This window comes from Vicia villosa, unplaced genomic scaffold (assembly GCF_029867415.1).
Source record: "Vicia villosa cultivar HV-30 ecotype Madison, WI unplaced genomic scaffold, Vvil1.0 ctg.000711F_1_1_1, whole genome shotgun sequence".
Classification (NCBI taxonomy): Eukaryota; Viridiplantae; Streptophyta; class Magnoliopsida; order Fabales; family Fabaceae; genus Vicia; species Vicia villosa.
In genome coordinates, this window is record NW_026705317.1 from 543003 (window position 1) to 568396 (window position 25394).

Below are 25394 nucleotides of genomic sequence, written 5' to 3' on the forward strand. Positions count from 1 at the left end.
AGTTGTAAGTCTTGATCTTCAACAGAACATTCAAACTAATGAACTTCTTGGTCAAGGACATAGAGCTAACAAGCCTTCTACACATTTGAATGATTATGTCACTCACACTGCTTGTGTAAGCCCCTCTGCTAGTTCACTTCTCTATTTAAAATCCTCATGTACATGTTATCCCATTGCACATTTTGTTAATTGTGACAAATTTTCCATACAACATCGTGTGTTCTTGGCAGCTATTACTGCAGGACTTGAGCCAAATTTGTTCGCAGAGGTTGTTCAAGATTAGAAATGGCGATATGCTATGAAAGAAGAGATTCGAGCCTTTGAAGATAATGGCACATGGACAGCGGAAGATTTTCCACAAGGAAAAAAAGTTATAGGATGCAAATGGGTCTATAAGATCAAATATAATTCAAACGGGTCTATTGAGAGACACAAAGCAAGATTAGTAATTCATGGGAACAAACAAGTCGAAGGCATTGACTATAACAACACATTTGCTCCCACAGCAAAGATGGTCACAGTTCGTACTTTTTTAGCCATTTGGGTAGCCAAGAACTTTCAACTGCACCAGATGGATGTTCGCAAAGCGCTCTTGCATGGTGACTTGGAGGAAGAAGTGTATATGAAATTGCTTCCTGGTTTTGAGAAGCAATCTCCTGGTAAGGTGTGTCATCTTCGAAAATGTTTATATGGTTTAAAATAGGCGCCTAGATGTTGGTTTTATAAATTGTCAGATGCTTTGAAAACTTATGGCTTTGAACAATCCTATTTTAATTATTCCCTCTTCACGCTACGTCGTCACGACACAGAGTTGTATGTCTTGGTTTATGTTGATGATATAGTTATATCTGGTAATCATAATGATGCTATATGTGAATTCAAGGAGTATTTGAGTCGCTACTTCCACGTGAAAGATCTTGGAAAGTTGAAATATTTCCTTGGCATTGAAGCTGCACGGAATGCCACTGGTGTTTTCCTCTCGCCACGAAAATATGCTTTGGATCTTATATTTGATTGTGGGTTACTTGGAGCAAAACCTGCAACCATTCCTATTGAACAAAATCATCAATTGGCTCTTTTATAAGTCTTATTGGACGTCTTATTTATTTGACTAGTACACACCCTGAGTTGTCTTATTGTGTTCACATCCTAGCTCAATTCATGCAGAATCCAAAACTTGAGCATTGGAATGCAACTCTTCATATTGTTCGGTACTTGAAAGGTAATCCTGACCAGTGGATTCTTCTCAGAGCAGATTGTGATTTACGTCTATATGGATATTGTGACGCTGATTGGGCTGGTTGTCCTCTCACTAGAAGGTCTTTGACAGTTTAATTTGTGATGTTGGGCAATTCCCCCATTTCTTAGAAGACTAAGAGACAAACTACAGTGTCTCGCTCGTCGGCTGAAGCGGAGTATCGCGTTATGGCTGCTACTTGCGAGCTCAAGTGGTTGAAACAATTGATGAGTTCCCCCAGCGTTGAACAAACATGGATTCCATGCATCTTTATTGTGATAGTCAAGATGCTCTTCACATTGCTGGCAATTCGGTGCTTCATGAGCGTTTAAAACACATCGAGGTTGATTGTCATTTTGTGCGAGATAAAACTTTAAAGGGTAATATCAAACCTATATATGCTCACAATTCCAAGTAACTTGTTGATATCCTGACAAAGGCTCTAGGAAAACAACAGTTTGATTTTATCCTGTCCAAGTTGGACGTTCTACATCTTCGCACTCCAACTTGAGGGGGTATTAGGACATACATTAGAAATTAGAAAATAAGTAATTGGTTCATATTGTGTTGATATTTTATTTTCTGCATTTAAGGATTGAATATTTGCTTTCAATTGGTTTCAATTTCTTTTAGATAACTTTCTATTTTTAGATGATTTGATGTGATTAGCCTGATATAAAATCAAATGTAAAATGTGTATATAATCATACTTTTGTGCATCAATAGAAGTATTGAATTCTGCCTCATCCTATTTCTTCATCCATGTCATATTAGTTCAACAAGTCATGTGCCTAATGTGTGTAACTACAAAATTAGTTCAAAGGTCATGATCATGTGTCTAATGTGTGAAACTACTACAGTAGACGACATGTGTCTAATGTGTGCAACTATAATATTAGTTCAATAGGCCATGTGTCTAATGTATGTAACTAATTGAGCTCCAATATTGTAGGTCATGTGTCTAATGTGTGTAATTAGACTATTACTTCAACATGTCGTGTGTCGAAGTTTAAATTTTTAAATACATAATCTGTGGTCATGTGTCTAATATGTGTAACTAATTGAGTTCCAATTTTCAAATACATAATGTGCTTTTATTTTACTAAACATCTATTTTCCATGTAAGTACCGTGATACATGCTATTAAATAATATAGTATCACAATGAAAAGGGGTGAATTTTTCCCATGCCAGAGATAATTTTAGGCTCCAATAAACAAAATTCTCCTGTCCATTATTCCACATTCCTTATAACTACTGGCATGAGTTTTTTTTCCTTACTAACACACTCGCCTGACACTTAAATGCTTGTCAAGCTTTTGGGCCTAAGAGTGTTAATCTTGAGGATTCTTTAAGCCTAAGGAGTTCATGGTTTGTGCAGAACCTATCGAAATAGTAATATCCTTTTATGGTTTTCTATTTACATCTTAATAACTAGTCAAATATAATAATATGTGCATTGTTTCATTGTTTCTAAGATATAATAAAAATAAAAGTAAAGAAAGACAAAATGGCTTAGCTAAAATAGTTTATTTTTTTAAGAGATAATAAATTGGTTTCTATAATTTTTTTCGTATATAAAAATATTTGAATTAACAATATTATTTTTTCTATATAAAAATTTTGTTTTGGTATTATTTATAAAAATATTTAAATCAATAGTAAATTTGTTTTTCTTATTACTCAATATTTTCATCAATAGTTTCATTTTGTTCTGTTTCATACAATTTCGAGGATAATGCTAACGTGTGCAGATGTTAAGAACTAAATATAAAAATTGTATCTTGTAAATTTTGAATGGAATTTATTATAGACATATAATTAATTTTTTTAATTATTTTTTAAAAGCAAACTTTCTAATTATAAATTTCTCGTTTTTGAAGATTTGGATCTATTTTTTGTTGTGTGATATTTGTAGATTTAGATCTAAGATGATTAGTCCAAGATGAAAAAAAAAAAAAACAACACATAGAAGAACCATGTAGAAATACTTGAAGTTGAGGGAAAAGAAAATTTGTTAACCATAAAAACGAATCTGAAATCAATTGAAGTTAAAGTTATTAAACAAAGATAAAGAAAGTGTGAAAAAAAAGAAGAAAATTACTGATAAATTATTGTGAAGTAAATCATACAAAATATTTTAATAAAGTAGTGTATACGAAAAAGGAGATGAAAGAAGGAGATAAGAATGAGAAGAAAGGTGATTGTGGTGAAAATATATGGAACAATGAACTTGAAACCAAACAAGAAATGGTTTTTCCAGAGTATGGCAGAAATGGTTTTTCTAGAGTATATGATATTTTTTGATATTATAGATTAAGATATTTAATTAAAGAAATAAATACAATGAAGAAACTGGATTGGAAATATAGTGTTTATTCTGTTTTTCCCTGCTGCTTGTAACTAACCAATCATGGAGCAGATATGGTTACTAGCCGAAAATAAGAAAACTCACTAATAATATGCCACAAACTACCTAACCAATCATTGGGTGGATATGGCTACTAGCCGAAACCAACAAACTCACTTCTAATATGGTACAAACACTATAGATACAGTATATGGGAGATATAGTAGGTGTTGTATTTAACACAAAATCTGTTTTCTATAATATGCAAAAATTTGACACATGTCTTTCATTGCTCCGGAACTTGAAACACCATGAACTAGATTTGATTTTTGAACCTATTTTATCAAAAAAAACTAACAATCAATTTACCACTAACCATCTCTTTTATGGTGCTTATATCTATTCCCAATCATTATAAAAATGAAAGAGAAAAAACTATGAAAAAATAACTTAACATTTTTATTTTATTTCCCTATTTGCAATCACCCACAATTATAATAGGATCCAAAATTGATAAATTAAGTATGTAAATGATGAAATCTGGAACTCCTTCACTAGCTTTTATGGAAACATTTGTAAGAGTGTCACCAATCTAGATGCAAAGTATATACTTCTTGACAATGTGTGTAGACCAAAATAAATGTTGACACATGCAAAGAAAAATTGAATCGAAAATAGTGACACTCTTAACATAGTCTGTAAAAAAAAAAAAGAAAAAACTCTAAGGGAATGAAAGTGAAAAATTAGTTATTTGATTGAACAGAATATAAAATAGGGTTTATGCTAAAAATTATCCCTAATAGTTTGATTGACTATTCATGTGAAAAATCAAAAAGTAGGATTTACATTTTCCTAATGACGTTTGTATCTATCACAAACTCAATTCTTTATTATATCATTTCCATTTCCATTTGATAAACCATCAATACAAATATTTCTTTATATATTTATATTAGTTAATATCAAATGACACCAAAATGTCAAACTTAATAACATGACACATCTTATAATTTTTTACCGCATATCTATATAATAAAATCCTTCATTTAATTAAAAGATATTATCATATAAATCATGTATAATAATATGTTAAATTCAAGATAACATAGTCAAATCTATTTTTTTTAAATGTTGTCCAAATAATAATATATTTAAGATGTAAGCTCCAATTCTTTTGGAGAATATGAGATCCAAAAGCATTGGAGTGAGTTTTTCTTTATCCATTAACAACTCACACTCCCTTCCAGGTTGTGTTTTAAAAGTTATATCGAATTGGTCGGTTGAACTAGGAACAAGAGAGGTTATTGGTCGATCTGATTGTTGAATTGTATATGCTACAGAACTGGGAACAAGAGAGGTTATTGGTCAATCCGGCTAAAACTGGTAAAAAGTAGTGAACTTGCAGTTTTGAAAAATTGGCGGGTCAAATGCATGTTTTATCTCAGACAAAACGACGATGTTTTGATTATTTTTTTAAATAAAATAAAAATATAATTAGACTTTGTTCAAAACTTATTGGAACAACTTTCCATTGTTTGCAATTGGATTTGGTTTAAAATTTATTTAAACTTGAATTTTGTATTATTTTTTTGTGAGTGATGATTATATTTAGAATTTGAATTTAAAAAATGAACATTGATATTTTAAAATTTTAAAATTTTGTAGGTGTCGTGATATTGTTTAGATATCAAGTCATATGGTTCGATCGATTTATTAAATATATAGTTTTGTTATAGAGATCGGATTATTCAACAGATTATTCAATTTAATCTGATTTAGTCATGTGGTTCGACCAGTGACCTAGTGGTTAGACCAATGAACCAGTGACTCGATATTCTCATCGGTTCGATAACTGATCCGATTTTTAAAACATTGCTCTACACAAATGATTCGGTTTTTAAAACATTGTTCAACACCAATTTTCATCTGTTAATAGAATGAATCAAATGGTCACTTTTTAAAATAAATAAAAAAACAGAAAAAAAGAAATATCATATATGCACTCTCCTGAAATTAAATTAAATTACTAACAAAGCAATAGTACAATTTAGTGCATATGCAATTCTTGCATAGACACGACCCTAAATCCACATTCTTAGGCACAGCCAATAAGAAAGAGTACTTTTTAAATTTATTTTAATTTTAATTTTGTTTTTAATTGGATTCATGGGGTGGTTCAGATTATGAAGGAGAGAGAAAAAACAGTATTTATTTTTGGAAATTTCTCTATAGACCTCCCAACCTTCTAGTCCACCTCTGGTGAAAAACCCAAACTACCCCTGACTTCGGAAGTTCATTTCCGAAATGCAAGAAAAAGGCGTTTTCGGAGATGCATCTCCGAAAGCGCCTTTTTTTTTGAAAAAATTGTCTTATTTCGGAAGTTCATTTCCGAAAACAGCATTTCGGAAGTTCACTTCCGAAATACTGCGCGTTCTGCAGATTTAACAAAACACTCCCCCTCCCCCATTCATTTACCCTAACTCAAATCAAAACACAACCCCTCTTCAAATTTTCGGCCAAAATCAAGTGTAAGATCAAAGAGCATTCCCAAGTCTTCTTCCAAACTCATCATCGAACACTAATTAGTAAGTTCTACATTGTTTTTTCAAGTTTTAGATCTATTTGAATAAACTCTAATAGGGTGTTTAGACACTGAAAAAATCACATTAAGATAGGTTAGTACTGATATTAGGATGTTTAGTAGGCATAAAAGTAGTTTTGGTTTAGGTTTTTTGGGTCTGCCATTGGAGGCTGTATTGAAGGTCTGCGCAGGGGTGTTTCGGAAGTTCATTTCCGAAAACACCTCCATCCCAGTTTTCGGAAATGAACTTCCGAACTGTACCAGAAGTTCATTTTTTTTTGTTTTTTCATTTGTCTCGCATATTAATCGATTTCGATTGTTTACAGGAACATGTCAGGCAACCAACCAGCACGCATTAGACAGGGGAGAGAGTCCCAGACTGCGTCGGCTAGACGCGAGCGGGCGACGGCGCAGCTGGCGTCGACCCAGGGACGGGGGCAGGGCCGGGGACGGCGTGTGCGAGTTCCCGTGGACGTGGGAGAGGGTACATCTGGTTCAGGATCTAGGAGTCGGCTGGCTCGGGCATCTTCTTCCCGCCAGCGAGAGGAGGAGGAGGAGGAGGTGGCGGCAGTGACTTACCACGAGCCGGAGGGGGTACCGGAAGTTGACCCTCTAGCCGGGGAGGAGGATGAGCAGGAGGACGACTATCCGGGAGGGCCCTTTGACACCTCTGTGCTGATTCACTACCACGATCACGTCGCTCGGCGGATCTGGGAGGGAGAGGTATTTTTTTTAATTTAACCGTTTAATTGTCACCATTTTTTATAGTTTAACCGTTTATTTGTCGCTTATTTAATATATGTCGCTTATTTAATATATGTCGCTTATTTAATATATGTCGTTTATTTATTTATTTTTTCAACAGGAGCGAGAGCCGTTGAAAATGGTGAACCACGCTCGGAAGATATTTAGTCTGTTTAAACCAACAGCTGAGTGGCTTAACGACCATGTGCGAGGTTCAGGGCTTTGCGGGTTCTGCATGACGGGTTACAGCACCGGCATGCAGGGGGCATTTGTGGAGTGCTGGCACAAGGAGACGTCCTCTTTCCACCTGCCGGTTGGGGAGATGACGATCACCTTGCACGACGTGCAGTGTCTTCTCCACCTGCCTATTAGGGGGCCACTGTTGCACCACTCCCGGATCCAGAGGGTCGAGGCCATTGAGTGGATGACGCTCTATTTGGGCATGGAGCACGAGGTTGCTCACTTTGAGTGCGTCACGACATCTGGGCCTCATGTCCGGTTCACCACACTGAGCACTTATTTTGAGCACCACCTGGACGCGGCTGCCGAGGCTGAGGGTGACGACCTATTCACATAGTACCACCGCGGTTGCGCTCTCCGGTGCTGGTACATGCATGTGGTAGGCGCTGCTTGCTTTGTGGACAAGAGTGCCAGGTACGTCGACGTGACCTACCTCCGCTATTTCATGGACCTGGATACCGTTCACCAGTGGAACTGGGGGTCAGCTACTCTGGCATATCTCTACCAGAAGCAGAATGAGGCCTCCAACTAGAGGACGAGGCAGTTGGTCGGATCCTGCACACTGCTTACGGTACGTTTTATTTTAATACATTATCGTATTTATTTATTTATTTATGTTTCGTATTTATTTTTAATACATTATCGTGTTTCTGTTTCAGAGCTGGATCATCTCCTACTTCTCCCGCATCCACGACTTTCACATCGATCCTGCGTACGTGGACGCCATGCCTAGGGCCGCCAGATACGCTCTCTAGAGGGGGAACGATGCGGTGGGACCATACCGTCTGTACTTGGACCGCACGATGCATGACGACGTCACATGGAGGCCGTTCAGCGACTACGCTCAGATTGTCCCCTTTAACGGCATTGCACTATATTCAGGCTGGTTGGCTTGCGGGACCGGCATCATGGTTCGATATCTCCCTGAGCGGTGCATGCGTCAGTTCAGATTCGTGCAGCGGATACCCAGGTCACCCTTTGAGGCTGCTCCCGACACTGTGACCCGAGTGCAGCTCACTGTCATATGGGAGGACTGGGAGCATCATGTGGTACCAGAGGAGTACCGTCTCACTCGGGTCACCCAGGACTGGCACAGTGAGGAGGGGTACGTCACATGGTTCTACCGGGTGTCCCATCCTCTGCTGAGACCCGACGTTCCCGGCGCTCCTAGGCCAGCACATGAGGAGATCCTAGAGAACCAGCAGGCCAAGGATGACCACGCCATTGATCTCCTGCCGATCTGCCAGCGGATAGAGATGCTTGGGCGGGACGCGTTGGATCGAGGTGTCGTTCATTAGGGCGGTCCAGATGCAGTCGCCGTGATGGAGATGATCGTCACTGATGCGGACCGTGCGGCGGGGTACAGGCGGCAGAGGAGGGCCCAGGGTGAGAGGGTTAGGCACACCCAGTAGTGGTCGGGTTTATTTATTTTTTGTTTTCGGATTGTATCTTTAGCACACTATTTTTATTTGTTTCGGTTTGTATATATTATTTTCATCGGATTAGTATTTTTTTTTTGTTTATTTATCATATTAGTATTTTCAGTTTATCTATTGCTTATTTTATTTGGCGTTTACGTTTAATTAAAATGCGAGACTGTTTTAGATAAAACATAAAAAAAAACACAGTTTCTGCATAATTCGGAAATGAACTTCCGAATTCACCCCCCATGAGGTGTTTTCGGAGATGCACTTCCGAATTATGGAAATTTTTTTTAAAAAAAAAACGCTTCGGAAGTTCATTTCCGAAGCAGGGGTATTTTGGGATTTTCGCTGGGGGTGACCCCATAGGGAGGTGGCTAAAGAAATTTTCTTATTTTTTAATTAATTAAAATTTTGTGATTGGATGTGTGTAAAACAATTTCTTAGATATGTGTCCACCTAAGAATTTTTCTTAAATGTAAATGTTGTTTCATCCTTAGTTGTGTCTAGATCACCTTAAAAAAATGTAAATGTTTCCCGACACACATAAAATTACACTAACAAAAATATTACATGTGAAACACCCTAAATTGTCTACAAAATATTCTTAGATCTACAAAATATTCTTAGATGTGTCTCCAGAATTTTAAAGATATCTCTCAGTAAAGTGTCATGCAAATTGTTTGAGTTTTAATGATTGAAGAAGAGTTCTGCATGATGTCCATCACTCCCTCAATAAAATGAAATCACTATTCTCTCCTTTAAATTAATTATGTGTGTATCACTATTCTCTTTTAAATTAATTATGTATATAAAAAACTGTAAATCAAAAGCTAACCATTTTCCTAATTTTTTCTCCTTTCCTGGTGTCTCCCTTTCAATGCTATACCAATGGAGCATTTCACAGTCTGTATTGGCACATGACATTCTACAGAGATGCATTTTGAAATTATTTCAAAGATGCATTTTTGGGTACTTTTTTCGATAAAAATAAAGTGTGTCTCACTTGCAGCATTTCTGTTGGTATAATTTTACGTGCGTTCGGAGATGTATTTTCATACGCTAGGAATATTTGAGATTTTTTAAACAGTGGTGTTGGAGAACATATAAGGGTGAACTTGGAGTAGACAATTTTTCAGATGTTAAACCAATCATTGAAATTTATATGTATGAAATTAAAACATAATACCAATAGTCAGATGATAAAGAGATTTTTTTTTCGCACCCTGATACATTCTCCCAGATCCCTGGAGAAATGTCAAAAATAGCTCATATTTTTGGAGATACATCTCCGAATGCATCATTTATTCATTTTTACCTAAATTAAATTCAGAGATGCATCTTCGGTTAAACCCCAACTTTTTTGAAATACATAAATTGTGATTTCAGAGATGAATATCCAAAAAAGGTCACTGGTTGATTTTTTTAATTTGTGAGATTTTTTCGGATATGTATATCCGAAAACATACATGAACCAGAAGCAAACTAAAAACTTAATATACAAGCACATACAATGTAAATCATAAAATTTTTAATCAAGAATTACACCATCATTTCTAAGGTTATATATTACTTATGTATTAAATCGTATCAAGATTACATCGTTGACGATAATACATTTAAAAAAGTATCGATTACAATCTAAAATGCATCATGACGTGTCTGGAAGGATCTTTAGGTGAGTCACTCCGAAGTGGAAAAAATATCTCCGAGAAACCATATCCTGTCAGATCGATACACGCTCTATCATACGCACTTGCTATAAGATGGCCCATTTCGGAGAAGCGTATCTATTTTGACTCCGGTGCAGGACTGCTAACACAAGGAGTAAGAGCACCGTGAATTGCATCAAAATGTTCTTTTTTCCGTATAGCAATGTGTTGAATTCCCTATGCGTCGTCAACTCTTTCAAAACTTGTTGGAGGACAAGAAAGTGATTCTCTTCTCCTCTACCAAGCAAGCCGGATACGACCCGATAACGATAATTACCATCACCCTTAACATTTACAATTCGCTCAATGTATTTGTGCATAAAAATATCACTGGATGGTTAAATGATAAATCATCTTAAAGAAACTACTCTTAAATGACTTTAGATATTTTTTTGGAGATGTATATGCGAATTAATCTAAAAAAAATTAAAGATGCATCTCTGAAATAAATTTTGACCAAAAAAATGAAATTTGATGCATTCGAAAATGTATCTCTAAAAAAAAACCAATAATATTTTAGAATTTTCAGCTATGTGTCCCACACCATAAAGGTTGAAAAATAAATTACTATGATAAATAAGCATATTTTGTATATGTTAACATAATGTGAATTTTGAGATTTTCCCTATTTCTTTATTATCTAACCTCTAAATAGGTAGTAAGGTTGGAATAAATTCATTTAAATTATTTAGTATCAGAACCACGTCAGAATTCAAAATTTTGATATTATTGGTCTGGTCAGAAAAGTAAGGTTGAAATCAAACATCTTTTTAAGAGTTAGTAAGATTGGAATAAATTCATTTAAATTATATAATATTTGACTTTTAGGAGGGGAAAAAACACTAAAAATTTCCTTGAACTTTTTTGGCATGCCAATCATTATTCTTATCTTAAAGGAAACGACTTCTTACATTAGCCTGTCATTTGAGAATTATGATGCTCTTCTTAAGGCTGTTAATTATAATAGTGTTGTAACAACTGCATAAATCATTCATTATTACCCAGATTAACATATTTTTCATACATCAAATGATTACTATATTCTATGAGGTTTGTTAATAACAACCTCCGGTAGTAATTGTGATCTGTCTAATAAGTAATAACATGCAAATTATATTTGAAACCGTCAAGCCAATTTGACCTCAGAGGTTTATAAGATTCCGGATTTACAACAATGATCCAAATAAGTGAACAACATATAAATCTGAATCTGCAATTACATTTCAAATAGACACCAAAACTGAGTGCAAAGACCAAATATGGATGACATGTATCACGCCACTGACATCGGTATTCAAATAAGAAGTTACTAACCAGCTACTTCCATGTTTTTCAAAAACAGCTACTCTATTCGAAATAAAGCCAAACAGTTAAGCAAGCAGCTGCAGCAACAGTAACAAGCTAAATATAAAGAAATGGAGCCGCTGAATACCTCGTGACTAATAGAGCACTCCATTCAAAGTTTATTCATCATTAATATTATTATTATTATTAAGAAGGTCATCCCCGGGACCCCGTTGTACAAGTCTGTAATACAATATACCCATAGTTGCCATGCATGCCCTGCAAACAGATGATAACAACTTCATCAGTTAAGAACTAGCAGTATACAACATAACTGTAACTGAGTTTATATACAGGGAGAGGATAGAGCTCTACATGATTGCAATCAGTAGAAGAATCTTTCTGGGGTCCATCCGTGATGACTTTGGATGCCGTGCACGAACTTCTGGGGCTTCGGTTGCATTTGATCCTTCTTTCCTTACAGGTGGTGCAGTCACCGGAAGAGTAGGCAAAGCACTGGACCAGAAAGGAAGCAATGCTCGAAGAAACTTGTGGTGGAATGGACCTACAATTTAAAAGAGGAAAATTCAAATTGATAAATTGAACTAGACAAGTTCTGCACAGAAGACCAGAGCAAGCCAACACGAACACCATATTACATGTCAAATATTCAAAATTCAAAATTCAATCAAAAATACTTTATCACCTCTTTTTATATACTTTTTGCGTTTCGCATCTTCATCATCAGCATAGTATGAGGTTTCAGAGTTTTGTCGGTCAACATGGACTGTTCCCTTCCTTGTGGTAGCACCAGGCTAAATTATTTGCAACGGGAATATAATTATATGAGATAAAATATCAAATGCATAATAGAGTTTACAACGAGAAAAAGTTCAGGCCTACTTATTAAAATGGAAGATATATACGAATACAGAATAAGTGCACTGAAAGATATTCTCTTACACCAACTGGACTTGTGCTTTTCATGAAATTTCCTCCTGAATTAGAACCATCTATCTCCACAATATCTGTAACTGAAAGTTTAGAAAGTTCTGATCCATCTACTGACTCTGAGTTTCTGTGATTTTCCCTACCAATCAATGGATCAGAAGAAAAAGCAGGTGGAGGACTACGTGATTCTGTCACTGACAACGAAATTGGATGATTTCCAAAGACATTCTTTTCTATACCAGTCTGCACAAAAGTAGGTAAAAACAAATTAAAATTTCAGAAAACAAGAAGAATTAAAAAAAAAAAAAAAAAAGAAAGAAATTCTGATTCAAAGATAAGTATTACAAAAGAAAATAGATGCATATTAGGGTAATAAAAAGGAAACTCGTCAAAAAAATAATCAATTTCCACTATAATAGATTAATGGTATATCACAAATATTGATCACTAGCCATTTAATAAAAAATAGGGAGTGATGCCATGAATAAGTTTTCCAAATGGATATACTCATAAACACTTATTATCATCTTTACCATAATAATCATTAAGTTGCTGAATTGAAATGAGATGGGTGTGAAAGAGGACTAGTGTTGAAGATACAAATAGACCATGCATTTGCAAGTAACATATACTCATGTAATTGGTTCAATAAGCCCCGGCATTGAAGAATGTTGATATTCCATATAATACAATTACGCTTAGAACTTTAGAAGCAATAATAAGACTGACAAAGACCAAGACCAGAGACTAGGGGTTCTACAAGTATAAATATTCTGCCAGTAAAATCAATTAAGTCCCAATTCATTTTTAATCTCTATTCCATAATGGTGAGAATGACATGTTTTTTTTCTAAAACCCAAAATGACAATGTGAGACACTAATGTATGGTAAGTTTATTCTGGTTTTTGTATACCAGGAAATATACACTAGTATAATCTGATATAATAGTTTTAAAAAATGGAGACCCCTCAAATAGTCCCAATCTCATAAGTTACCTGCAAGATAGCTTCCTTCAACTTGGAATGAAGGCGAGATCCCGAATCTTTCACGCTTTTGGGAGGCCATATCTGCACGAGTTATTTCACCAAAATGAGACATCAAAAAAGAATTGTTTAGATACCAAGGCATGAAGAAATTTCTAGAATTCTTAGAATGTGGATTGGGCCTAACTCAACCTTACAAAAATAGTTTGTAAAGCGAGGATTTCCCTACGTATAAACATATGTTCAGGTCATATATTGTCCGATGTGAGACTCTTAACACACTCCCTCACGCCCAATACTATTGTGCTTGATGCATAGATATAAATGTTGGTTGGCCTGATAGCAGGTGGTCCAACGAATTTTGAACATGGCTCTGATACCATCTTAGAATGTGGATTAGGCTTATCTCAACCTTACAAAACCAGCTTATAATGTGAGGAATGACTTCAGATATAAACATGTTCAAGCCATACCCGATGTGGAATTCTTAAAAAGAAGGTTTAAGCATAATTATAATATTAGTTGAACGGGTCATGTGCCTAATGTGTGTAACTACAATATTATGTTATGGTCCCTAATCTGAGATCGTGTTGACACAGTCCTAGACGCAGTACAATCTTTCCTTTGACCTATGGTGAAGGCAAAAGCGGACTCGACCTTGACAGTCTCTTCTTGAATTCACAATTTTTTTTATAATAATTGTTGATGATTTTTATTCCCAATCATAATGCCTTTAAATAGACTTACAATAGAAGAAGAGTCCTAATTAAACTAGGTTAATAATTAACTTTTCCCTGATGCCTTGTTAAGCTTTTGGGCCTATGTGCGAGATACTATTAGAATAGTAATATCATAAGAGTTTCTATCTACATCTTAATAATCAAGAGTTTTAGTTAAAGGAATGAATAAAATGAAGAGAGAAGGGTTGGGAATACAATGTTCTAATTTCTTTGCACAGTTGCACTTTACAATTGTTCCATAACCTGGAACACCATGAATCAGACTAACTTTCAGCTAAGAGTAATTTCAATTTATTTTCTTTCCTTTTGTACACATTGCTCAGAGAACCTAGACCATGAATGATTGTTTTAAGTTTGTTCTTTCCCTTTGTACACACTGCTCAAAGAACCATTCCTCAGAGAGCCTAGACCACCACGAATGAATGTTTTAAGTTTAAAGATAACTAAATTAAAACCACATAATGGCTATAATTTAAAAGCAAGTAAGCAAATACACTACTTTCAACCAAAAATCTACTTGCAAGAAAGAATCGTTTGAAAATGAATCTTACCGAAGTGGGGCATGAAGGACACACATATCCTGCTGGAGCAGTATGTGGAGGAAAGCTCTTGATATGCGAGATCAAGCAATTTGTGTGGATAACATCTATACAAAAATTAAATTTATAACATGTAATCAGCCCCAGGTTGTCATTTTCAACATGTAATCATACAAATATAAAACGTTTATTTCACAGTAATACAAAGTCAATATCACGTACGCAAGCAACCGAGTCGAGTAGTTTGAGATTCACTCCCCTCTTCTAAAACAGCCTGGCATTGGCAGCATTTTGGCGGCCAGTCATACTCTCCATCTATAACCCATTCCGAATACGTCCGTATCTATGAATAATATCAAATCAACCATCATAACTAATTTTCTTCCCCTCATTTTATATTCCCATTCAGTAAAATATATTAAATGAAAAATCGGATGAAAATGTAGAATGAATTTACCACGCAGATTTGGTGCTCCGGGAAACAGATACATTCTCCACATACAGGAACTTTATGCACGAAGCAATATAGCTTAGTAGCCTAAAAAACACCACAAATCATTAGTTCAAATTCAAGGAAATGGAAAACAACTAAAATCACTCCACAAAATATTCAACAACAGAAATTCAAATGTTTCAATGGATCTTTTAAATTTGAAAAATAAAAATCTATCGTACAAAATGCAAACACAATCACCAATTACTGATCTGAATTGACAAAACTAGATTGCGATTGCGAATTATCGGATCTATATATACAAGATAATGAATCAAGCATGATTATTGATTGAACCTAGCAGAACTCAGGATTTTGAAAACGGAAACAGAAAGTTACGGGAAAGGAACAATTACCTTGCGACATTTGCAGACCACCATTGCATTTGAGGGTTATGATCGAATTGAATCTGAAATGATACTACAGAAAATTTGGGAAAATGAAATTGAGGTGAATTTGAGTATGATGAAATAATGGTAATCACGGAGACATGATTGCAGAGAGATAGATTTACTGAAATCGTTGAAAATAGGCTCAGCTCAGTGCAAAACCAAACCCCCCTCGCTCTTCTACGTTTCTTACCGAGATCCGCTTCAGTGTATTTTTCTTTTCTTTTTTTCTGATAAATTAAATTAATTTTTTTCAACCAAAAACATTATTAGTTTATATATATATATATATATATATATATATATATATATATATATATAACCAAGTGTTCTCACTTGAGTCGTCCCCTATATATATATATATATATATATATATATATATATATATATATATATATATATATATATATATATATATATATATATATATATATATATATATATATATATATATATATATATATATATATATATATATATATATATATATATATATATATATATATATATATATATATATATATATATAGAAAGAGAGGAGGGATCAAATTACACCCGAAGAGTTACACCACGAGTTACACTCGTTCAATAACTACATCTCGAATTAATATTTTATAAATTCAACCGTTGGATTGAAACATAATATCATATAGATCATACCTATAAAGTTTGAGCTTAATCTTTAATGATTTACTATGTCATTGAATTACATTAAAATTAACGTTATATGAAAGCTCATTTTGACGTTAATCTTTGGATATCTTGATGATATAGTAAATCATTATAGATTAAGCTCAAACTTTATAGGTATGATCTATATGATATTATGTTTCAATCCAACGGTTGAATTTAAAAAATATTAATTCGAGATGTAGTTATTGAACGAGTGTAACTCGTGGTGTAACTCTTCGGGTGTAATTTGATCCCTCCTCATATATATATATATATATATATATATATATATATATATATATATATATATATATAAGTGTCAATTTTATTTAGAGTCAATTATATTATTTATTGACTTGTTTTGAAAGTTATGAAAAACCTTCAATTTAATGTAAATATTAGTTATTTAGGTGTTAGTATTATATAACTACTATAACTTGTTTTCTATATTATTGTAGGTTTTAAAAATCAAGAGATGCTTTGAGGTTGAAAAGAGCAAAAGTTTAAAGTAAAGACAATTTGTTAGACAAACAGGAGTGAAGATAGAAGCGAGACAAGTCAGAAGAGTCGGAGAAAACTGAGACATGTAAATTTGCATCAAACATCATTAGAAAGATGAAGGTCGTGGATTCGATTTCTCTTTTTCTTGATTACCGTCTTGGTATAAAAATTTTGGTGTTCCGATCTCCCAATTTAATCCAATCATATCTAGCCATTTGATACTAATGAATCTCCTCTTGCACAAGAATCTCATCATACTTCTGTTGAAGCTCAAGTTGGAGATAAACTAGTCTTGTTGAATCTATTCTCTCCAAAGAGCGTTGGATTTTTGTGAGTATCTTCTCAATGTTGTGCTTCTGTTTGTATATATTGTCAAAATTTTACTTATTAAAAAGGATAGAATCGTGTTGCACTTTATGAAAACAAGTTACAATGCCATTTGGGGATTTCTCCCAAGAAATCTGGACTATATTGAAATATTTTCAATGAGTGATCCTAGCTGCCTCAAACCTAAAAGGATGCCACCTGTGGTCTTGCAGGGGAAGGCCACACCTAAGTAGAATGAGGTTGTGATCAAAAAGAAATTTACACAACACCTCAACATTTGCATCAAGGAAAGCCATGCACCAAGAAATATAAACTAAAAACATGTAAATTGCATCATTTAATTAGCTCGATTCGCACTTGTTTTAGGGTAAATTCATGCATTTTATGGTATTATGTTGATTTTCTATTGTCCATTTCAGGTACTTGTCACTTAGAAGTCTTTACGCTGGAAAACAAAGAAAATGGTGAAAACACCAAATCAATACAAATTTTCTGTTGTCATGACGAACCCAATCATACGATGATGGCCGTCATGACCCATACTAGTGAAACCTCCAGCCATTCAGCATGAAGACAAAGGAGCGCGTGTTCCAGATCCATGACGAAAAGGCTGTCAGCCTAGTTGACGCCTGCCATGGACCCACGATGCAGACCCCTGTTGAAGAAGTCATGACGTGAAGACCGTCAATTCAGCTAACGCATGTCATGACGTCCTGAAGTAGAAAAGTTCACCCACAATTCAACAAGCTATTTCCCCACTTCCAGCATTTTCTCCACTACTCCTACACAATTTTAGACAGTTCTAAGCGAAAAAAAGTCTATAAATAAGACTTTTATGCATTGTTTTGAGGATCTAAGCTTCTATTTTAGCACTTATTTAGGTGTTTTGCACTTATTTCAAGTTGATGTTGCTGCAAATTTACATTCAAAATAGCTGTTATTTCACTTCTCCAAGTCTACATTGTTGTTGTTTCATTTATCCTTGTTGTACCAGATAAAAGTATCCCTTCGGAGAAATTTACTATATGCAAGTTTCAACCTTTATTTATTTTCCAGTTTCCTTTATTGCTATTTTAATTATGCCTTACTACTACAAATAACGCTTCTAACGTCGGACGCGAAATATGTTTTACCTCGGCAATAGAAGCGAGGTAAATAAGTTCATCATAAAAAGTAAAACATTATCACCTTGGTGTTTAAAACACCGAGGTAAAGGTTTATTAGCACGTGGGTTCGAACCCCATTTTATGCACTTTTATTATTTACAAAAACTAGTGCCTTTTTATCTCGGTTTATTAAGAAAATTGAGGGGTCATTAGTTTTTTTATGAAACTCGTTATAGTGTTTACACATAATATTATATTTTTTAATAAAACTCGTTACAGTTGAAGGTGTGAAAAACACTAGAAAAGGGGGGGTTTGAATAGGGTTTTAACACCAAAAACCGTTCCCTTCTAAAAGAAGTTGATTATTGATAATAAGGATAAATATGCAAGAAGGAAAGAACAAGGTATGTTTATACTAGTTCCCTTGAAAAATGTCAAGCTAATCTAGTCCACCCGCCAAGGTGATTTAGCCTTATCAACAAGGTCTTAATCCACTAATATCACGATTATTACAATGCACAAGCTAACTACAAGTGACTAACGTACAACCTCTAAGACACACTAATCTTAAACTTCTTAAGAAATCTGACCAACTGGTCTTTTAAGGAAAATATCAAGATACAGTTTGAAAGAAAGTTTGTTTACAATGAATGCTTCTACACAAGCTGGAGTAAACAACAAATTCATATTCTAGACTTGAAGAGAATGAAAAGCTTATGAATAATCTTTCAAGAGCGTATGAGTGAGCATGAATTAGCAGCCTTTCTCTTTGAGTCTTCAAGCCTATTTATAGCCAAATATAATAATATATCTGTTGGAGAGCAAATCAGGAACTTCTAGAAAGTTCGCACCTTGAACATAGTGGGGGACAAGATCGTACGACGCGTCCGTCCTTTCATGGTAGTGGAGCAAAACATTCGTTTTGTACCACGTACTATGTACTACATAAACGTTATCTTTTATTCTTCTTAGACTTCAGAGGCTCTGCTGAGCATGAGTTAGAAAACAGAAAATAAGTCTGGGGTATTCAGAGTCTTCAGTACTTGGTCTTCAGTACCCTTTATCTTCAGAAACATAAGTGTTTAGCATCTGGATTGTTCTTTGGAACCTTTGTCTTTAGATCTTCAGCATTTGGTTTCTTTAGATAGTTCCTTTAATGGTTTGGCAGCGCCTTTTATCAGATCAAAACATATTTGTTAAATACTCAAAAATAAAAAACGTTAGAGTACCATGTTCACACAAATATACTCATTGTTATCATCAAAACTTAGAGATATTGTTGCATAACCAAATCTTGTTCTAACAACAGCGTTTACCCAGAATATTACATTAATTGTCCATGAAGAGCATATGTTGGATTTCCAATTCCTTGATATTCTAGGCAAGATCAAATAGTGAAAAACTCTTTTCTCAAAAGCAAAAAAAGGGTTAGGTAAATTAATTTTCGGAAGATCTAGATTTTAGATATTTGAATCAAATAATTTTAGGGTTGATCAAATGCCAGGTGCAAGGATGTTTTCAATCGCTTTTGCATGCATTTGTTTTTTATATGAAAAAAAAATGGTTAGTAAGAAAAAGGGTAAGATAAATAAATAATTTTCTTACTCAAATAAATATTTAAGAACACAAACCTTAAACCTAAATTATTTTCTGCTCTTACAATTCATCATAAAGAACTCTTCATAACAAACACTCGAGCAAACTTTAAACTCTTCATGATGATACTTGCTTGAGAGGCACAATTCTTGATATTTAGAATGCAATCCATGATAGAGAACTTCTTTATAATGAAAGTTATTTATGTTTCACGCGGATCACTAATTGTAATGTCTTAAGTGTTGATAGTCGTGAAATTGACGGAAAGGATTTGATTAAAGATTTGATAAATGCCCTCGATTTTAACGCTAAATTATCCCTCAGTTTTTAGAAAAACCGAAGGGTTAGAACATTTAATTTACAAATAAAAATTATAATTAATATAGATGTTCCAATTTTAACGCTCTATTTTGTTACCTCAGTTTTTAGGAACACCGACGGGTTAGAACATTTAACTTATAAATAAAAAATAATTAAAAGAGATGTTAGAAAACTGACGTGTCGCGCATGCATTAGAATCATATCACTAGAATAGCAATGATCATGTATATAATCAAGTTGTAACGTCTCTTTTAGATTATCAAATTGTTGTGTCTTCAAAGTTTGAAGTTCAAATATTGTTTCAAAGTCTTTTCCTATTTTCAACGTCCTACTACCAACTCTTTGTTTCATTGTTTCAAATTGCTTTTTTTTTCAAAAATGGATGCAGATCTATTGTTCATAATATTAATGAAAAGTATGTTGGTTTCAATGATTTCGAACGTTTTGAACCAAATTTGAGGAAAGTTGTTAACAAACCAAAAGTTGAGTGGTTACTTTAACACTCTACATAGCCTCATATACATTAACCTCATTAAAGAGTTTCGGTTGAATGCCTCCATTGTTCCAGGTGGTCATCAAGAAATCATTCAAACTTATGTCAATGCCACTCATTTATACATTACTCCATCACTGATTGCTATGACAATCAACTGTGAAGAGTTTGGTAGTTATGTTGAACATTATGAATTCAACAATGCCTACGCAATCCACCTTCACCGACTTTTTTTCATCCAAAATAATCTCTCTAGTTCTGCTTCTCTAATCCCAATCACAAAATTTTGGTTTCAACTTTTAGTGGCGAATCTCCGCCAAAGAGAGAAAGAACTGGAAACACTTACTTGGTATGCCAAGCCTCTCGTGTTATTCCTCACCTACAACATCAAAGTTAATCTTCTTCTTACCATTTTCAACTTCTTGAAGGAAATGATAAGGACTTCTCGGGAGGAAACGACTTTCCTCATACCTTATGGAAGAGTTCTTTCTAAACATTTCTATAAGCTAGGGATAGTTATGGGCGATGTTGAAGTTGAGTTCACTGAGAAGTTTGGATTTGTTGATTAGTTTTCTTTGTGTTGTTTTTTCATTATCAATGAAATATTTCCTTTTTCTATTATTGTCTATTCTTGTTTAACAAAGTTTTTTAAAATTACTAATTAACAAAATAAAACATGGCATCTAGAAAAGACGCCAAGTGATAAATCTTTGAAAAAAGTTTTAAATGCGGCAAAGGGATTCGAAGTGAGGGTCTTTATAGCAATATTACTTCGGTTCTCAAAAAAACCAAGATAACAGGTTTATTATTTTATATGGATTAAAAAATGTGCTAACTTATAGTTGTGCTACCTCGGTTTTTGAAAACACCAATGTAACTTGTTGTCTATCTTATTTAAAAAATAAAGCATTGCGCTCCCAAGACACATCCTCTCGGTTTTTAGACTGTTGGAGATGAAAGATTCTTCATAAAAAATGTTATTCATTGTAGTGCCTTGTTTAATTGCAGGTTTAGTTATTTACGTTAATATGTCTCAGTATATCTGTTGAGCCAGAATATAAGGACCGTCATACTGACGATACTCATATACATTGTATGTTATAGAATTGTAATGAGAGTCATTATTTTTGTTCAGAAAATTCCTATTTTAGAATTAAAGGTTCACTACGATAGTAAGAACACTGAAATACCGGTTTACGACCTGAAAAATCGGAAAAAGGTATTTGACTAAAAAAATCAGATTTTTAGTTTTTAAAACAGCGAATGTGTTTTATTAATTAAAACTGCAAGGACCTTTTAGTTAAGGTCCAAGATATAATTGCCTCGTAGGGAGATAAGGATCCTTAAATGAAATACCAACATAATTGTCCCGTAGGACGGCAAGGATCATTTAGTGAAGGTCCAGTATATAATTGTCTAGTATGGTGGAAATGATCCTTCAACGAATCTCCAACATATAGTTGCCTCGTAGGGAGGCTAGAATCTTTCAGTAAAGGTCCAACATATAATTGTCTCGTAAGTTCCCAGAGATCCTTCAGTGAACATCAAGTATATAATTGCCTTGTAGGGCGACAATGATCCTTCAGTAAAGGTTCAACATATAATTGTTGCAAAGGGCTGCAAGGGTCCTTCAATAAAGGTCCAACATTTAACTACCACTTCAGTGAAGGTCTAACATATAATTGTCTTGTAGTCATCCCATTATATTGATGGTTGTTTAGACCAAAACAAACAAATTAATCTAAAACCAGACTTCTCTAAAATTTGAAATTACAACTTCTGGCTGGTGCTTCCATGACTAACTACAACAAAATTGCAATAGAAAAGGAAGGGATGATTGCAATGCAATGATTTCTTAATTCTTAAGATTGCATCTTATAGGGAGGACAGTCATTAATTGAGCTATATCAATCATTTACTAGTTTACACCACTTGCCATTCCAGATAAAATCAAACTGGAGAATGTATATTATAAGTTAAGAAAAAACAAAGAAAGAATCATTATTGAGGATGTGTGCTAAGATTTTAAACTTAGCTAAAAACTCCTAGAGACTTACACCGCATATATTAAAAGGGAATGTAGCAAAGTGGGAATTGACAAAGGAAAATAAACAACATGTCAAGACAAACAAATTGGTGGTGCAAGCAAAACATTGGTTACCATTTCATAGCCACTAAAAATGACAAATTAAATATTCCAGAGTCTCTAAATTTTGGAATTTGAGAGAATTCATTTAATACTCTTTAAACATGAAAATTTCATCCGATAAGAAAGGAAATTCCTCAGTGCAATATGATTATCTCTTTTTAACCATAAAAAAATCATCCATTATAGAGCAATTGTCCGGGTAGATTCATAGCTTCCACACCGCATGAAGACTTTCAATATCAAATTGTTCCAATGTTGAGTAGATTTCTCTCCAAGATGGTAGTAAAATATTGTGCCTACCAAACAATCCTACTCTCAACACCCGAAATCCCCTTACTCTACTAACCATGGCATCATGTCAAAAGACACTATATCTCTGCAATATGCCTAAGACATTGTTTCCAATATTAACCATATAAATTCGATGAGATCTGTGACCAAAGATGAGACAATTTATAAATAAAATTTTCTTGTGCGAATGTGAAGATAAAAATCTTAGACCATTTCCAATGATGCAACCCATTTTTGAGTTTTTTATGGGTTCCACCAGTCAGACCATCTCCAATATTTGGATAATAGTAAATTTCGTATATAAAAATATTTAGATCAATAATAGATTTTTTTCCCGTATACTATTTTTTAATAAAATATATTTGGATCATAAATACCATTTTCGAAAATAATAGATTTTTTTCCATATACAAATATTATTTTTATTTAGGTATTATTTACAAAAATATTTGGATCAATATTAAATTTTTGTATATAAAAATATGAATAATGTTATTCAGCCACTAAAATGTTACACCTACACCTAAAACACTTTTCACAAATATGAAATATTAATGAAATATTAAAATTTGGTTAATATAGTTCAAGTTTAACATAAAAAAATTGTATATTTGTGAAAAGTGTTAATTAGAAAAAATCATATTAATTAATGAAATAGGAAAATTTGGTTATTTACAAAAATACATTACAGTACAGACTTTTGTTAATATAGTTCCATATACACTTATGTTTAGGTATATTCATTTTTTTTTTACTTTTATTTTTTTTTCTAAAACTACATTATTGATTAATAAAATATTAAAATTTGGTTAATATAGTTCAAGTTTAACATAAAAAATTAATATATACAGTACAGACTTTTGTTAATCCTATCTATAAAATTGATTAATACAGTTCATAACTTGGTTAATGAGCTCTCAAACATAAAAAATATTAAATAGTAAAATAAAGTTGGTTAATGGAGTGTAAATGTCGGTTAATATATTTATAATTTAGTGTCAGAACATGATTAATAGTATGTATTTTATTGGTTAACGAAGTAGTGAAAATGGTTAATGAATTATAAGTAAAATAATTGGTTAATAACTTATATTTTTGTGGTTAATACAGTTGTGAAGTTGGTTAATTACACAATTTTACATTTGTATTATAAAATAAATTTTAAAAATAAAATAAAAGATATTTTTTAAAAATAATATTATTTTATTAAAAAACACTGTTCACCGTATAAATACGGTGAACAGTGTATACGGTGTTTGTATTGGTGTAAAAAAGGTGTAAGATTAGCATAGCTGTAAAAATATTTAGATCAATAATAGATTTTTTCTCGTATACCATTTTTGAATAAAAATATTTGATCATAAATACCATTTTTTCGTATATAAAAATATTTATATCAATAATAGATTTTTTCTCGTATACAGACTTCATTTTTGTTTAGGTATCATTTACAAAAATATTTGGATTAATAGTAAATTTCGTATATAAAAATATTTAGATCAATAGTAGATTTTTTCCCGTATACCATTTTTGAATAAAAAAATTTGGATTATAAATACCATTTTTTTTGTAAATAATAGATTTTTTCCGTATACAAATATTATCTTTGTCTATCATTTACAAAAATCTTTGGATCAATAATAAATTTTCGTATATAAAAATATGGAAATTTCTTTATTCACCCCCTAATCTTCTTGGTCACCTGCGGCGAATTTCTCAGAATGCCCCTATATTTCGGAGATACATCTCCGAAATCATTTTTTCTGAACAAAAGTTGATTTCGGAAGTGCACTTCCGAAAACACGAAAAAAAATGTGTTTTCGGAGATACATTTCTGAAAACACCCTTTTTTTTGGGAGAGGGGTGTCTTCGAAGATGCATATCTGAAATATTCAAGACCGAATTGGTCTTGGAATGTTTCGGATATACACTTCCGAAAAAATTCAATAATTATTAAAAAATTAAAATCAAGGTGAATCAATACAATTAATATGTATAAAATGAAGGTGAATCAATAAAACCAAGGTGAATCAATAAAATCAAGATGAATCAAAATTTCCTAAACAATTTTAAAGTTAAAAATTATTTTACTAACTTATATAAATTAAAAGCTTTTTAATTTCATAAGTAAATTTTGAATTATATGGAATTAAATATAAAATTTAATCATTAAATAAAATTAAGACAAAATCTTTTTTTAATTTTTTTAAACTAAATGAAAAATTATAATTCATTTTTAATTATGAAAAATAATTTTTTTATCATAATTCATTAT

General features: G+C 33.2%; 1 protein-coding gene across 3 annotated transcripts; it reads right to left on the minus strand.

Moving 5' to 3' along the window:
- Positions 1-11377: 11377 nt before the first annotated feature.
- LOC131630600 (uncharacterized) lies at positions 11378-15873 on the minus strand. Of its 3 annotated transcripts, none has more exons than XM_058901374.1 (10): positions 15631-15873; positions 15239-15319; positions 15004-15124; positions 14794-14888; positions 13515-13586; positions 12532-12762; positions 12275-12383; positions 11944-12133; positions 11717-11847; positions 11378-11631 (listed from the first exon to the last, which is right to left on the minus strand). In XM_058901374.1, the coding sequence occupies exons 1-9, from the start codon at positions 15652-15654 to the stop codon at positions 11748-11750; spliced, it is 1023 nt and encodes a 340-aa protein (XP_058757357.1). In that variant the 5' UTR covers positions 15655-15873; the 3' UTR covers positions 11378-11631; positions 11717-11747. The 3 variants fall into 3 exon arrangements, with proteins under 3 accessions (XP_058757357.1, XP_058757358.1, XP_058757356.1); XM_058901375.1 differs by having other exon boundaries at positions 11378-11847; positions 15631-15694; positions 15789-15870; XM_058901373.1 differs by having other exon boundaries at positions 11378-11847.
- Between the last annotated feature and the right edge of the window lie 9521 nt (positions 15874-25394).